This window comes from Heteronotia binoei, chromosome 14, assembly GCF_032191835.1.
Source record: "Heteronotia binoei isolate CCM8104 ecotype False Entrance Well chromosome 14, APGP_CSIRO_Hbin_v1, whole genome shotgun sequence".
In the NCBI taxonomy this organism is placed as follows: Eukaryota; Metazoa; Chordata; class Lepidosauria; order Squamata; family Gekkonidae; genus Heteronotia; species Heteronotia binoei.
This window is the reverse complement of record NC_083236.1, coordinates 47,201,302-47,218,226: the sequence shown is the minus strand read 5'-3', so window position 1 is coordinate 47,218,226 and position 16,925 is coordinate 47,201,302. Positions and strand designations below refer to the sequence as shown.

The 16,925-nt window shown below is 45.5% G+C and overlaps 1 protein-coding gene across 1 annotated transcript; it reads left to right on the top strand.

The window, feature by feature from the left end:
• The first annotated feature begins 8,645 nt into the window (after positions 1-8,645).
• On the top strand, positions 8,646-15,914 carry NUDT19 (nudix hydrolase 19). The gene is made up of 3 exons (XM_060254124.1): positions 8,646-9,344; positions 13,491-13,698; positions 14,947-15,914. The coding sequence occupies exons 1-3, from the start codon at positions 8,646-8,648 to the stop codon at positions 15,180-15,182; spliced, it is 1,143 nt and encodes a 380-aa protein (XP_060110107.1). The 3' UTR covers positions 15,183-15,914.
• The last annotated feature ends 1,011 nt before the right edge of the window (positions 15,915-16,925 follow it).

Here is a 16,925-nt window from a genome sequence, read left to right as displayed (position 1 = left end):
GTCGGTTCATCGTCCGTTTTGCTGTGCATCCCCACATTGGGGACTGCAGCGAGGCAGGCCTGCTGCAGAGGTTGATTGACAAGCCTAGAATTTTTCCAGATCTCTGGCGGTCCGCCATTAAATAGACTACGTCTGCACTACCCCCGTTTAATGGACTCCCCCCAACGGCGGACCGCCCACATTCCCCCAGTTCCTTTTTTGCCGCTGTTGGAGTTAGTTCAGTTGTCAATTTCTTCCAGATTTCTCCTCAGAAATGGCTTCTAAACCAGTATTTAAAAAATGCATTAGGTGTGATGTTAAGATGCCCACTTCGGATGATCACGATTTCTGCCGGATCTGTTTGGGGGAGGGATATAATGTCCCCAAATGTAGCGTCTGCCAGGCGTTTACACCGAAGGCACAGACTGATAGGGCAGCGCGTCTCAAAGCAGCCCTGTGGGAGAGAGCGTTTTCATCTATACTCCATGATAAGGAGGGGCAAGAGCCTTCAGGTGCTGATATAGAGGGGCCCTCAAGTTCTGCCTCTGTGAGATCAGTCCCCTTTGTCCCATTTTCAACGCAGTTCAGACCTCCAAAATGCGCAGCTTCTGTGTTGGCAGGGAATCGGGGCAGGCATGAACGGCCACGGGTGGAGGAGACAGCTAGAGCAGAGTCTGAACCTCCACCCCTAAAGAAATTAAAGAAGTCAAAGACTAAGCACAAGCATAAGGCTGTTGAGTCTGCTTCTTTGGCCAGTAAGGCTTTGGAGGAGTCAGTTCCAAGAACCCCATCTCCACACTTTTCAGATCCTGGGCCCTTATCGGATCATGATCCTGGCTTTGCTGCAGGGACAGCCCCTGTGGAGGAGAGATCTTGACCCCGTGGTGTTGGAAATACTCAAGTGGGTGACTTATATAGCATTGGATCAGTGGGCAGCATGGAACCCTGGCCATTAGATGAGACTGAGAGTCTCTCAGCAGTGGGTAACTACCCAGTACCCAAGGACTGGAACCGAGATTATGATCTTGAGTCTTCCGTCTCAAGATTGGAGGTTAATTTGAATCCATCACCTGATGAGAGGCTGGGAGATGTATTTTCTTCTCCAACTAATGAGGACTTTTAAGTTGTATAATGAACAGATGGTACGCATGGCGCATGCCTTAGAGATTAATGTAGCAGCTTCAGATACAAGGCCTAAAGATAAATCCTGGCACGCTTGTCAGCAGAGTCACCAACCACAATAGCATTCCCTATATTGGAGGGTTTAGATGAGTTGGCATTGCAGATATGGAAGACTCCTGGGTCAATGCAAGCAACGCCAAGGAAACTAGAGCATTTGTACAGGGTAAAGCCTGATAATGCAGAGTATCTGGTGCAGCATCCTGTGGCTTCATCTGTCATTATTGAGGGCATGAAAACGCACTGCAAGCCAGGTCAGCATAATTCTCCGTCAGATAGAGAAGGTCGACGTTTAGATTTTATAGGAAAGAAGATATATGCCTCAGCTGCTTTAAACTTTAGAGTAGCCAATTATGAAACAATTATGGGAGGCTACCAATTGTTTTTGTGGGAAGGCATACAGAAGTACACTGAGATGCTCCCTCTTGAGGCCAGATCACTTGCTAGAGTAATTCATTCGGAGGCTATTCGCCTATCGAAACAACAGATTAGTGCTGAAAAGCACTCAGCAGAAATCGCAGCAAGTTCAATGGCTTCAGGCATTGTTCTGAGACGTCACTCATGGCTGCGTACAACCCTTTGGAAACTCGAAGATGGGTGGAAGATTTACCGTTCCATCGTACATCTCTCTTTGCACAGAATAATGATGAATTCTTGTCAGAGATTAAGAAAAGCAAGCAAGCAGCGAGAACTTTAAGTGTCTACTCTGGTGGAAATCAGCAGGGATATCACTATACACTGAGACAACAGCAGTTCTCTTCTCCATTTTACAGATCTGCTCGTCCTTTTGGCCACAACCCTTCCAGTATCCTGGTCGCCAGTTTAATAATCAATCTGTTCCCTTCTATAGGAAATGTAATGCTCCTAGGTCAAGAGGCCCCTTCCAGCAGAGGGAGCAGCAGCAGTCAAGACTGACTTCTGCAGGAGCAAGAGGGGAGGGAGCAATGTTTTCTGGATCATTTGTTTGATTTTGTTAAGTCCTGGGAGGAAATTTGTTCTGATTCCTGGGTTCTGTCTGTGATCAGTTCAGGTTATAGGTTAGAGTTTTGCTCCCATCCAACCCTTTCGCAGGGGTACACTGCATTTGATAATCAGTTCCCAGAGTTGCTAGTACAACTAGATGAGTTGATAACCAAAGGAGCAGTGCAGGAGGGTCTTTCAGCCACAGATTTTTATTCTAGGTTTTTTGTTATTGACAAGAAAGATGGAGGTCGCAGACCTATTTTAGATCTGAGATCATTAAATGAGCATCTATGTATTAAAAGATCCCATATGGTCACTTTGCCTTCAGTCTTAGAACTCCTTTCCAGAGGAATCTGGTTTGGTGTTTTAGATCTTAAGGATGCATACTTTCACACTGGAATTTACCCAGAGCACAGAAAATTTCTTAGGTTTAGAAAGGGACAGAACGTTTTCCAATACTCTGTGCTACCTTTTGGTGTGGCAACAGCTCCACGTGTTTTTACAAAATGCATAGCTGTTGTCATGGCTTATTTTATAACTAAGGGCTGCACCATTTTTCCGTATTTGGATGACTGGCTGTTGGTGGCTGAATCACGGGAAGGGTTGCAAGAACAAATACAGTTTGTGTTGAGCACTTGCACTAGGTTAGGACTCATAATATACTATGAGAAATCACATTTAATTCCATCACAGCAAGCCCAGTTTATTGGGGCATATCTAGATTCACAAAAGAATAGGGCTTTTTTGCCTAGAGATAGAGCTCTGAGTCTAAAGACGATGGTAAGGTCCTTCCAACGGAAACGTTTTCAGTCTGTTCAAATGATACAACAAGCCCTTGGCTTGATGGTGTCTACAACTGCTGTGGTTCCCTTTGCTAGGTTGCACATGAGGGAGCTACAAAACTGGTTTATAAGACGGTTTGATATACGGGTGCATTCCCCACATCAGGGCTTTAACATCCCTAGAATGGTGGACGTCAGACTTAAATTTATTTGAAGGAGTTGAATTTGGGCCATGGTCACCTGAGGTAGTGTTGATGACGGATGCCTCAAGGGTGGGCTAGGGTGCACACTGTGAACGTATTCAAGTGCAGGATACATGGCCACGGTCACATTCTGGCTATCACATCAATTTATTGGCATTAAGAGCAATTAAGTTGGCTTTAACAACTTTCTCAGATATGTTACAGAAGAAGAAGGTGCAGGTGCAAATGGACAATTCTCCAGTGGGGTTACAGCAGATTGAACCGTTGCAACTTCCTAATGAAGCAAATCAGTCCATTCCGGGTTACCAAGGCATTGACTTTGAGCTTATGGAACCAGTGTTTGATGACTGGGCAGAGGAGCCCTATGATTCTGATGTCAGGCATATGCCTATCTTACAGAGATATTTTGACTACAGACCAGCCCCACGCGAGGTTGATCCTTACAGATCTGCACCACACTTCCACCCCCAGGGCAGTGATGTAGATGTATTGTCAACTTCTTCTCAAGAGAGTTCAACAAGGGGGACAGCGCCCTCACCTGACGACTCTCTGGCTGACACTCGGAATCTTTCATCCACTGAAGATTATAGACTATTCAGTGAACACATGGTGAGAATGGCTAGAGCTTTAGAGCTTGATGTTGCTGTTTCTGATGTTAGGCCAAAGGACAAAATTCTTGCCCGCCTGCATGCTGAGTCTCCAACTACAATTGCCTTCCCTATTTTAGAAGGAGTTGAAGAACTCACCATCCCTATTTGGAAAACACCAGCTTCCATGCAATCTACACCTAGGGAGAATTTATACAGAGTAAAACCTGAAGGGGCTGAATATTTGCTCTCTCACCCCATAGCATCTTCTGTGTTATTGAAGGAATGCAGTCTCAAAGGCATCCTGGGAAACACATAGCACCTATAGATCGTGAGGGTTGTAGGCTGGACATTTTGGGAAGGAAGTTTTATTCTTCCTCAGCTCTCAATTTTAAAATTGCTAACTATGAAATAATTATGGGAGGCTACCAGCTCTTTCTCTGGAAAAGCCTGGAAAAGTATATCAATCTGCTCCCAGAAGAGACCAAGGAGTTGGCTAAAGTAATTCAGTCAGAAGCAATCTGTCTGTCCAAACAGCAAATAAGTGTTGGCAAGCGCTCGGCAGAGGTTCGAGCCAGAGGCATGGCATCCTCTATACTTTTGAGGCAACACTCCTGGTTGAGAAGCACCATTCTTCCATTAGATACAAGAGCATTGGTAGAGGACTGACCTTTTGAAAATAATTCTCTTTTTGCCAAGAACACAGATGAATCCCTTTCCGATATAAAGAAAAGCAGACAAACGGCCCGTTCCTTGAGTGTATATGAAGCTTCCTCACAGAACACTCAACGTGCACCTCAACGTCCTCCTTACCAGTCAACATTTTATCGACAACGAAGGCCATATTACCAGCCCTACCAGTATCCTCCTCGTCAATACCAATACCACTAACAGATGCAGAACCCACCTTATGGCAGACGCAGAGGCTGTGTCCCTCCACAACTGAAGAAAGCCAGTAATCAACATCCACAGCCCCCTAATATGTGACTACAACCAACTGGGGCCATGGGACATTCAGGGTTTTATAATCGTTTGTCCCACTTTTATGCAAAATGGTGTTCTATAACCACTGATTCGTGGGTGTTATCAGTTGTTTTAGAGGGCTATAAGTTAGAGTTTGCGTCATTGTCCCCACTTTCCAAGGGCAGTTCAGCTCCAGATAATTATCTCCCTGAATTGTCTGTCCAGTTGACAGAATCGTTGCATAAAGGAGTAGTAGAAGAATCCCCTGAAGGCTTAAATACCCTGGGTTTTTATTCACATTTTTTCCTTATAGATAAAAAGGATGGTGGCCGTAGGCCTATCTTGGATTTACGTCAATTAAATGTTTATCTGTATATTCAGAGGTTCAAAATGGCTTCTTTGCCCTCTATTTTAGAGCTCCTTACAAAGCAGGTCTAGTTTGTGGTGTCAGACCTGAAAGATGCCTATTTTCATTTCTCTATACATGAAGCACATAGACGTTATTTATCTTTCAGGCAGGGTACCCATGTGTATTGCTACACAGTACTTCCCTTTGGCCTGGCTACTGCTCCTAGGACATTCACTAAATGCATTGCTGCTGTTATGGCTCATTTACGTTCCCTAGGTATGGGGATTTTCCCATATTTAGATGATTGGCTCCTAGCTAATGAGGATCCTATTCTGCTAAAACAACAGGTGCAGGCTTGTTGCACTTCTTTAGGTCTTTTGAACCTTGAGAAATCTCACTTGCAGCCCTCACAGAGGGTTCAGTTCATAGGTGCCACCTTAGATTTCATTGAGGGAAAGGCAATTTTACCTGCAGATAGAGGCAGGTCTATTAAAGCTACCGTTGCCTCTTTCAGAAAGCAGCATTTTCAATCAATATGTGCCATCCAACATTTTCTGAGTTTATTGTCAGCAATGACAGCAGTAGTCCCTTACGCTCGTTGGCAGATGAGAGAATTTCAGCTTTGGTTCCTCAGGCGTTATAACCCTCAAGTACACAGTCCAGCACACTGCTTATCGATTCCAAGGACACTGATCAGAGATTTATCATGGTGGGAGGATGACAGTAACTTGTTTGCAGGCATGCCCTTTGGTTACTGGTCTCCTGATGTAACTATTACTACAGATGCCTCCCTTCTGGGATGAGGAGCACATTGTGCTGGTAAAGAAGTTCAAGTGAAATGGCCACAGTCCCATTGTAAGTTGCACATAAATGTATTGGAATTACGTACAGTAAAACTAGCCTTAACTGCATTCTCAGATTGCCTCAAGGACCAACGGGTGTTGCTACAGACAGGCAACACCACCACAATGTTCTATGTCAACAAACATGGGGGAACAGGTTCATGGTTCCTTTGCAGGGAGGCACAGGAGATATGGGACATTGCAGCCAGATTCAATATTTCTCTGAGGGCGATACACATTCCTGGTTCCCTGAATATTCAGGCCGACCGACTGAGCAGGAAAGTTTTGCAGGCATACGAATGGTCCCTACAGCATCAGTGCATTCAGCCCATGTTCCAGTTATGGGGGACCCCTACAGTAGACCTGTTTGCCATCGCACTCTCAGACAAAGTATAGATGTTTTGTTCATGGGGAGGTCTGGACCCACAATCCATAGGGGGCGCATTCCAGTTTCAATGGGTCAACCATCTTTATTATGCTTTCCCACCTTTCCCGTTGGTCACCAGAGTTATTGGCAAAATGAAGACCGAAGGTACCAGTGCCATTTTAGTGGCCCCATTTTGGTCAAGACAAATTTGGTTTCCATAGCTACTCAGGTTGGCGAAGGGCAGATATCTACATCTCCCCAATGTACCAGATCTGTTGCTTTGGGGTTCAGAGTACTACCCCAGTGTTCAGACACTGCATCTCACAGCATGAAGGATAGGTTAATACCTAGTTCCCTATCAGAAGAGGTCCTACAGGTACTGCTTGAGTCTAGGAGGCCTTCCACTAGAGCCTCTTACTATAGAAAATGGGTTCGTTTTCAAAGCTGGATGTCTAATAAAGAAGCTTGACCTTTTACTTGTGACTTATCAACAGTTACAGGTAAGTGCAACCCTGCTTTCATCATCCATCTTGCTGTGCAGCCCCACATTGGGACACTTCCCACACTTCTTACCTTACAGTGGTGGAGGGTTGAACTCAGTGAAAATAGAATGCAGAACAGCTCTTCCAACTTCTGCATCTCTACTCTCCTGCATGTTGAGTGCGTAATGCTTGATGAAGGTGTCTTCCAATGACCAAGTTGCTGACTTACAGATGTCAGACAGTGGCAAAGTATGTTGATAAGCAGCAGATGAACCTTGGGCTCTAGTAGAATGCGCTCACAGATCAACAGGGCATGGTAGACCACTGGTTCTATAACAAGTCTGAATTGCAGAAACTACCCACCTAGAAATAGTCTGTGGCCCTTTCTAGGGCCACAATAGCATACCAAGAGATGCTCAGATCTACGGAAGGATTTTGTCCTGTCTATACAATAAAACAATATCCGTTTTAAGTCTAAACTGTGTAAAGCTTTTTCAGCTGGGGTAGCAGGATTTGGAAAGAAAACTGGTAGGGTTATATCCTGCTGTAAATGAAACCTGGTAACTATCTTAGGAAGAAATTATAGACAGGGGTGCAGAACCACCTTACCCTCAAATTTTTTTAGGAAGGGGGCATCCGCCCTAAGGACAGACAGCTCACACACCCTTCGTAAAGAAGTGACAGCCAACAAAAGTGTCAGTTTCCAGGTAAGGTAAGACAAAAGAGAGGCGTATAAGAGCTCAAATGGTTCCCTCATAAGCACCGATAATACTAGAGAGAGAGACCATTGAGGCACCAATCTAGGTTTAGGTGAAAACAAATTAAGCAAACCCTTCATAAACTGTTTTGTGAGGCCATGTGAAAAAACAGAGTGTCCTCCAACATAATCATGAAATGCGGAGATGGCAGCAAGATGGACCTTAATTGAGGCCACTGACAAACCTGACTGAGCCAGGAATAAAAGGTATTCTAAAACAATAGTTCATCAATGTCTTCTGTGCAGATACCCATTCCCTCCCTCCTGCCCCACTGTGAGCTCTCATGATACTTTTTATTAAAGATTATTTGGTTATAAGGTGATACCATAGAGCTCGCGGCGGCGGTTTTTGGAACTGAGGCAATGAGAAGCGGTACACGTTTATAAAGGGGAAATTTGGCACAAATATCTGCGCATGCTCTGTGGTGCTCTAAGCGGACCGCCCTAGTTCTAGAAAAAAAAATTGAGCTAGAAAAATCAATCTCCTTAGCTGGCCTGCGCTTGTGCAGTCCCAATGTGTGTCTGCACAGAAGACGTGGATGAACAACAGTTACAGGTAAGTGCAACCCTGTTTTCCCTCTAAGCTGCAGAGTCTTGTGAGCAAAAATTCTACTTTGTGAGCTACTGGTCTCAAAGCTGTGAGCTACTGCATAAATTTTTTTGTGCTCTGGGGTCATCCTTCCTGAGCTAAGACAAAAATGTGTGAGGCTAAAAATCTGTGAGCTAGCTCATGCTAACTCAGCTTAGAGGGAACACGAGTTGTGTGAACCTGAGCCCCAGCACCCTTCTCACCCTATTACCCGTCAAATCCAGGAGGCCATATAGGTTGCCCCGGAACGCCCCTCCTCCCCATCTTACACCTTTTCCCTAAGAGGCAACAAGACGGGTAGTTGTGCGCCTGAGCTCCAGCACCTCATGTTAACCACCCCTTTGCCGTCAAAGCCAGGAGGGAGGACGTCTGGTAGAAGCCGGGCCCTTTTCCCTCCTCCCGCTTTCCCCTCATAGGCCGTCGTCTCCACCGCCTCCTCCCCGCCCTCCCGTTTGCCTCAGAATCCATTCCAGGGCCGCTGGGTGGCGACTGAAACGGCCTCAGGGCGAGGCGGCGGCTGAGGGGGAGAAGGCCATGCGCCCGACCTCGGACTCACCTTCCCACGGGCAAGGGCAGCAGCAGCAGCTCGACGACTTCCCCGGCATGACCTCGCGGCTGCGGCATTGGCGGGAAGCGGCCACGGTGCTCCTGACTGCCGGCGGCGTCGGCGGGGCTTGGGCCCGGCCTCCCGGCGGCGCCTCGCCGTCCTTCGACTACCAAGTGCTGCTGCTGCGGCGGAGCCCTCGCAGCGCCTTCATGCCCAGCGCCCAAGTCTTCCCGGGCGGCGTGGTGGACGCGGCCGACTTCTCGGCCGAGTGGCTGAAGCTGCTGCCGGAGCCGCCGCGCTGCGGGCTGGGCCCCGTGAAGGCGGGCGGGCCGCGGGCGCCTCTCTTCGTGGCCGAGCGGCCCGAGCTGGGCTCGGCGGCGCTGCCGGGCGACGTGGCCTTCCGCATCTGCGCCATCCGGGAGACCTTCGAGGAGGCCGGCGTCCTCTTGCTGGTGCCCGCCGAGGAGGGAGGGCGGCCCGACGGGGGCCCGGCTCGCTTGCTGCCCGCCGAGCGCCTCCCGCCGGCCCCCGAGCTGGCCGAGTGGCGGCGGCGGGTGCAGCGGCAGCCGGCCTGCTTCTTGCAGCTCTGCCGGCACCTGCGCTGCGTGCCCAACATTTGGGCGCTGCACGAGTGGAGCAACTGGCTCACCCCCGTGGGCCGCGGCAGGCGCTACGACACCGCCTTCTATCTCTGCTGCCTCGGGCAAGGCCCGCCGACCGCCTCCCACGACCAGGTGGAGGTCACCGCCTGCCAGGTGAGTAGGGGGTGGGGAGGAGGCCGGCCTCCAGGTGTGAGCGAGGAGGGGGAACCCCCCGGAATTACTGCTCATCTCCAGGCTTCAGAGATCAGTTTCCCTGGAGAAAGGGATGCTTTGGAGCAGGGGTGTGGAACATGCAGCACCGCCCGAATCAGGCCCCCAGAGGGCTCCTATCAGGCCTGCGAGCAAGTCTGCTTCCTTCACCGTCTCTCTTCTTTCTGTTATCAGACTGCTAAATAAAATATTGCAAGAGTGCCAATCTTTTAAGCATGTTTCATTTAAAGATTTTTTAAAAATCTTTAATTGTGCATGTCTGTTTCCTTTTTAAAGTTTGTCTCCGCTACCTGGCATTACATTTTATGACACATGTAACCCAGCCCGACAGGGTCGGGCCCTCATAACAAATGAGCTTGACACCTCTGCTTTGGAGGATGGACTCTAGGGCACTGTACCCCACTGAGGTCCCAGCTCCTCCCCCAGTTCCATCCCCAGATAACCGGGCGTTTTTCCACCTGGATCTGGCAACCCTTTCTCTTCCATTACAAGTTCAGGGAGGACCTGGCAACCCTGCAAGGAGCCTGGGATGAGGAGTGGGGGAGGTGCCTTCTTCCCCCATGCCCCCCAAGACTACACACTCTCTACCTCACACACACCCCCCTTGGGCTCCCTCCATCTTGACTTACTAAGGGAATAAAACAAGTCCAGTGCAAGGGTGGCCAAACTGCAGCTGAAGAGCCACATGTGGCTCTTTCACACATATTTTGTGGCTCTCCAAGCCCCAACCACCCCATCAGCCAGCTTGGAAAAGGCATTTCTCTCTTTACATCACTTCGCCAAGTCAGTGGGGCAGCTTGGAGAATGCATTAAAATTAAAATTGCTTTCTTTCTCCCTCCCCCTCCCTCCCCATCTATTTGCCTTCTTTCCCTCCTTCAAACATCTGACGTTCATGTCTTGCAGCTCTCAAACGTCTGATGTTTATTTTATGCAGCTCTTCTGTTAAGCAAGTTCAGCCACCCGTGGCCTAATGGCACCTGACTACAGATGAGTGCCATCTGTTCCAGCACAAAACTTTCATGAAGTGAGCCTCTAGTCCACAAAAGTTTATGTGGGAATAAATGTTGGTATTAACAGAGAGAGAGTTCCTGTCTTAGTCTACTGTTTCAGACTAACTGGGATGCGCAATTCCTAGATGACGAAAGGAGAAGAATCCTCAAAAGGGGAGAGAACATGCATTTATTAATTTACATTCCTAGGTGCAAATCCATGTATAGTGGCTGTAATATAAATAGAAATGCAACTCTCCCTGAGCGCTATGCAGGTGCTGTCTGGATGGCAAATTTTTCAGGATTCTTAGTCTCCTGTCCGTTGGCTCTTCATCTTCAGACAGCCCAATTATTTGAGCAGCTCTTCTTTCAACTACAGATGGAAGAAAACTTGGTGTTTATACCTCTCTTTTCACTACCTTAAGGGGTCTCTAAGCAGCCTACAATTGCTATCCCTTCCTCTCCCCACAACAGGCACCTTGTGAGGTAGCTGAGGCTGAGAGAGTTTGGAAAACACTGATTGACCCAAGGTCACCCAGCAGGCTTCCTGTGGAAAAGTGGGGGTTCAAACCTGGTTCTCCAGATTACAGTCTGCCATTTTTAACCACTACACCATGCTGGCTCCCTAGAGGTAGCTTCCTAGGTACTCTGTGGCTGCTCAGGAGACCGGCCTCCTCAGCTGATTTGGTTGGACAGAAGCAAGGCCCAGAAATTTGGACAAAGCTCACCAGTCCTGCAAAACAGGACATTTCATCCCTCCCGTCTTTTATTGAGTCCTGCACACCACTGTGTACTGTTAGCAGGATGGCCTGAAAACTCATAAAAGAACACATGCCAGAAGTGTCTTGTGACATTTTGCAAGAGTAGCAGAATAAACAGCCTGAGGCATGTTTGAGGGGTAGGAAGCCCACTGAGTTCTATCATAGCTACCCTGTAGCCAGTTCTCCCTTCCCAGATTGCTGCCTTATAATACCACAAACTTTCCTGGGCTTGAACTTGCTTTGTCAGCTGGCACAGCAAATCTGTCTGCTTTTAAGATGATGCAAGCCTCCCTTTTTAAAACGAATTGGCTTTCAGCGGTGCAGTTACATAATTTAAGACTCTGGCCTTCCTAGTTTTGGAACTGGGCTTCAGATGGTAATGTATGCTTAAGATACAAAGTTGCAGGCTACTTTGGAACATATCCCTCTGCTGAGCCCATGAGCTGGAGTCCTGGATTTCTACCCCAAAGTGCTGGTGGTGGTTTGGGTTGCAACAGACCAATACAGCTGTCTCTCTAGAGTGTGTACGTTTGAACTTATTCTAGCCTTCCAAGTAGACGAGGTGCAAAACAATCAGGCTGCTCTAAAAGGAATAGGATTCTAATAGCACCTTAAAGACTGGTAAGATTTTATGCCTGTCCAAACATGGGATTAGAGTCCACTACCATGAAAATTTATGATGGAATAAAATTTAGGTAGTCTTCAAGGTGATACTAGATTTCTATCTATTTTTGCTACAACAGACTACCTGTTCCTGTGGGTAGGGTGAACTAAGCGTCTGTCTTCCTCTTGGCCCTTGATATCTAAAGTTTTGCAATTGGGAGCCTAGGATTCTGTCACCAAGTTTTTAAAAAAACATTTCTTCTGGCAAAGCTCTTCTTGTGTCTTTTATTTCTGTGCATGACTGGAGAAGACTGAAGAAGTATGTGCTGTGCTGGTTGAATTTCAGCCTGTCATGCAGCAGTTAAAGGCACTGGAATAGTGTCAGATTTTTAAAAACAGACAACCTTATATAAACTGTATTTACCTATCATGGGAGAAGAGACCTAGATTCTAGAATTCCTTAATCTTTTTCAAATAGCAGAGGGGTAGCTATGTTCTTTCTTTGGCACCAGGGAGACAAATAGACTACTTTCTTGTGGGCAGAAGCATTTGTTGGCGTTCACATCCTTTGTCAACTGTGTGAAGTGTTTTGTAATTTGCTGAAGCCACAGGAAACCTGTTCATCTTCAAGGTGTCACAAGACACCTGTTTTACTATCATGACTACCCCTCTGGAATTTGTCCCCAGGAAGTTTTCACGTTTACACAAACTTGTAATCAGGCTGGATGTTAGTGCCTGCTGATGTGTTTCCTATTGTCTGTCTGTTTTTCTTGCTGTACCTCCTCCAGTTCTCTTTTACACTCCTTTCATTGTAGGAAAGGGGAAGCTCCTGCCACCTTCTAAGAATTCTAGGCAGCAGCCACCGCTTGAAGACTAGCAAGTGCCTGAGCTCTTAGCTTGAGTGTGCTAGTCTTCCTTAGGAAGGCGTCTTTGCTTGAAACTGCTTTGTCACTACAACAGCTCCACCACCTGTCCAAATCCAGGATTATCCACAAAGGATGGGATTACAAAGGACTGCAATGGTACAGTCCTCATGGGACCTGATAGCTCTTACAACTTCCAGACATTGCTCTTACTGGGTCAGCAGCAACTGGCACAACTGTTCTTTACTTAGTCCTCTAGTTTAGCATTGTCTGCTCTGACTGGAAGTAGCTCTCCAGGGTCCACCATCGTGATCCATGAACCTCAGACCTGAATGGGCAAATCCAGTACATTGGCCATCTGCCTAAATACAGTCCCTATGCTCTGCACATTGTTTATGTTGTTTTTTTAATCATGGCATTCCTCCAGTGTGCTCAGGGAAGGGCGTGGTTCTCTCCTCCATTTTATCCTATGAAGCAGGTTAAGATGAAAGAGAATGACTGACCTAGGGTCAGATCCCATTGGTTTCCTAAGTACCATGTAGATAAAAATATGGAGCAGAGGTCCATCAGTCGCCATTAGCTAAAGTGTGTATATATATATGTGTGTGTATATATATAATTTTTTGGCCACTGTGTGACACAGAGTGTTAGACTGGATGGGCCATTAGCCTGATCCAACATGGCTTCTCTTATGTTAGGCTCTCCTGCTTCTTTTCAAGTTGCAGCTAAAAATGCAGACCTCCCCTTACAAGTTCCAGTTGTGGCAGAAAAGTGGTTATAATGTTACTGCAGTACTGGCTAATAATAGAAAATCCAAAATGTTCCTTTGATTGTAAAACAATGGAGATCAGCTTGTTCTTCTTTGTTTCCAGTGGACAAAGCCCCCAGAAGTTCTTGAACTTGTTAAGTCTCAAGACATCTGGATACCACCTCCTCAGTTTTATGAATTATGCAGACTCTGCAACTTCCCATCGCTTCATGATCTACATAGGTTTGGCTTTGAACGAGCTGCAGAGGGATGCGAGCGGTGGATGTCTGTTCTGTTAATTGCGTCAGATGGTCACATGCAACTATTACCAGGTAGGTGAAAATGGGGTTTGGGTCTGCCATTCATGTAGTGATGGGGTTTGCAGTCTTTGGGAGGAATAGTCACCACCAGGTTCCATTGACTGTTGTTAAAATATGATTTGCAGCTGATTTCTATGGTTTATTTTGTAACTTCCTAGTGAAGAATAGGTATTTCAAATCACCTAGCATGAGTCATTGTTGCAGTCTTTGTGTAAATACACTGGTGGCTTCTGGCTCTCTTCTGAGTTGAATTGTCTTTCTATCAAATACTTGCTGAGACAAAATGGTGGTTGTTCCTTCTTAAGGGGAACTGAAAAAATTTAATTGTTTGTCTGCTACAGTTCTGAAACCAGTGTGGCTCCTTTTAGTTAGTAGTGTTAAAATTTTGATGTAAGTGTAAGGATTTCTATGAACTTGAGTATTTCCATTCTTTCTTTTGTCATAGGGTAGGAAGCAAGCTGTTATCAACAGAGTTGCCTGACTGAAGGCAGTTGATTGAAGCTATAATTCTTAATTATGTGATATTTTCACTTCTGCCTATGGCTACTGGGCTGCAGGTATCTCGCACAAATAGGGAGAATGTCCAGGATGGGTCATGGTAGAAATAGAATGGGGGAAGCTGTGCTTCATCATAAAATATAATGATAGTGTCAGTCCCCACGTTGCAACTAAGGTTGCCAACTGCAACTTGAGAAAGGTGGAGTTGGGGTGGGCAGGGGAGCTCAGTTGGGATGTAGTGCCATAGAGTCCACCCTCCAAATCTGACATCTTCCCCAGAGGAACAAATCTCTGGAGGCATAGTTGCAACTGATTACTAAAATAAGGTTGCAGTCCTGAGGATCCTTTCCTGGGAGTAAGCCCCACTGAATGGCATGGGGTTTACTTCTGAGTAGACCAGTTTAGAAATGTTCATTAAGTAACTATGCTTGTTCTCGATTTGGGGTTCTGCAACATGTCATGAATAACCATGCACTGCATTTAACTGGGATTCATTTTTCATGATGTAGTTCTGTTGATTTTAGTATTGACAGCCATGGGTAAAGGTAAGCAGCAAGGTTGCCCTTGATATTTCGCATCTATATTTCTGTGCTGTAAGCCTTGACAGAGATAGGATGAGGCCCAGAATAGTGAAGTCCTAGAATCTAGAATTCTTCCTCTTTTATGCAGGGATGCATAAAAGTGCTAGATGTAATTAAAATGTATATTACTGAAATATTAAATATTATGCATAATTTAAAAGTAATACATTATGTTTTATAGGCGATGAACTATATCCCGAAGATCCAGATTTTACAGGAGAAAGAAAACCAGCATTGACAACAAATAAAAAGATTGAAGATATCTTGAAAGAGGCCAGTAGGGTTCACCGGATAGTGATACGAAACCTTAATGATGTTGCAGTTCATGTTAATGTCCCACCCAAATATAAACATATCAATCCACTGCCCCTGGACTCTAAAATGGGAAACACTACAGATTGCAATAGCAAATTATAGCATTCTTTTTGCCATTGACATTTCCAAAAAAGTTTACATATAATTTATTTAAGACTGGCACATATAAGAGGTGCCAAATAGGCTTTCCCAGGGGGGGTTCAGATTGTCAGAGAACATTTGTTTTGGGAACAGCAATAATTAAAATGTTCTTATGCCACTTTATATACCTCAGGCCTGATATCAGTGATATAAGGCTTCAGTCTGAGTGATTATTTCTCTATGAATTTCTTTGCAAATGTGCCAATTCTGCAGTAGAGACTTCTGTCTACTAAGTACTTGGCCTTAATCTACACATTTATGAATTTGGGACATTGACAAGCCTGTCGGACAGTATTGGACCATGACTAACTTCGGCCATGTATCAATTCCTGGTTGTCAAAGTCCTTCACTTTTAGTATGGCTCAGCATCTTGGGACAATTCCATTTTTCTCATTAAAAATGTAGACTCCCTTTTTTAAAAGTAGTAACCACCACCAAATTGCCTCCAAATAACTCTGTTTAGGATTGTAGATGCATGCTACAGTCTGTAACTGATTTTTACTAATTGTATTCAGTTCAGAAGTTGTACTTCTGGAAGATATTTTATGGGTGCCTTAACACACTAATACTGCCAACAGTTCATTGGATAAATTCAGTTGTATGATGGAGCTTTCAGTTTGGAATGTCAACCGTGCATTTAAGCTACCTGTTTTGCTAACTATTTATTTGTCTAAAAATAAATATTTTCAGCAACCCTGTTTGGTTTCACTGGTGCTAGAAATCTTCTGAAACATTGCTTATTTTCAGATTAAGAATGCCATTCAGATTATCTATTTAGATATATATTCCATGTGTACCCCAATAGGGATCCTAAACAGCTTACATAATTTTCCTCTCCTCCATTTTATCCTCACAAAAGCCCTGTGAAGTAGGTTAGGATAAGAGCAACTGGCCCAAGGCAGAGTAAAGATTTGAACCTGGGTCTCCCAGATCCTGGTCTGACACTCTTGTATACCACACTGGTATGTGGATCAGTCTCCTCACTTTCACGGATGAGAATGGAGAAACTTTTCTGCATACCCTTACACCAAGGCTTCCCCAAAACAATATTTGTATCGCTTTTACTGAAATGATGCCCATTGTATTGACTAGCATTCCAATAAAACAGATTTTTATACAAAGTAATAAAAATAAGAAATCAAAATTTCATGCAGTCTCTATCTCAAAGCAAGTAAATTGAAATGGAAATAGAGAAGAAAAGATAAAGCCAAAGGGGAGGGACCAAAAGGAAGGGGCGTGGTTAAAGCAAAAGGGGTGTACTAAAGGAGGCCCAGGTATAGTTTATTGCCCAGGGCCCACACAAACCTGGAACCAGCTCTGCCAACAAGTATTTAGTGCTAGGTAAACTTTGCTTTATTCCTGCATCCCTAGCTATGGGTTTGAAACAGGAAGAAAAGATGGGAGATACAGGATGGCATCTTAGGGACCGGAAGTTATAGGAATTTTCTTCCTATCTGTTGTGCAGGGGGTTTAGAAGATAACACAGTAATTGCATGCAACATTGCTCCAATTGAAGGCCATTTAAAGCAATGTGTTAAAAGCCCCACAGGAACTCATTTGCATATTAGGGTGCACCCCCTGATGCCAAGCCAGCTGGAGCTGCATTCCTGTGCTTTCCTGCTAAAAAAATATGTAGAAAAAGCTCTCTCTGTGTGAAACAATGGTGATGTTGGGATGTAGCTTAATATGCAAATGAGTTCCTGC

Bases quoted from the DNA above. Each gene is read 5' to 3' on its own strand.
- NUDT19 (XM_060254124.1), top strand. From the start codon at position 8,646: ATGACCTCGCGGCTGCGGCATTGGCGGGAAGCGGCCACGGTGCTCCTG. The intron at 9,345-13,490 runs GTGAGTAGGGGG...CTTTGTTTCCAG, and splicing joins TGGAGGTCACCGCCTGCCAG to TGGACAAAGCCCCCAGAAGT. The intron at 13,699-14,946 runs GTAGGTGAAAAT...TATGTTTTATAG, and splicing joins TCACATGCAACTATTACCAG to GCGATGAACTATATCCCGAA.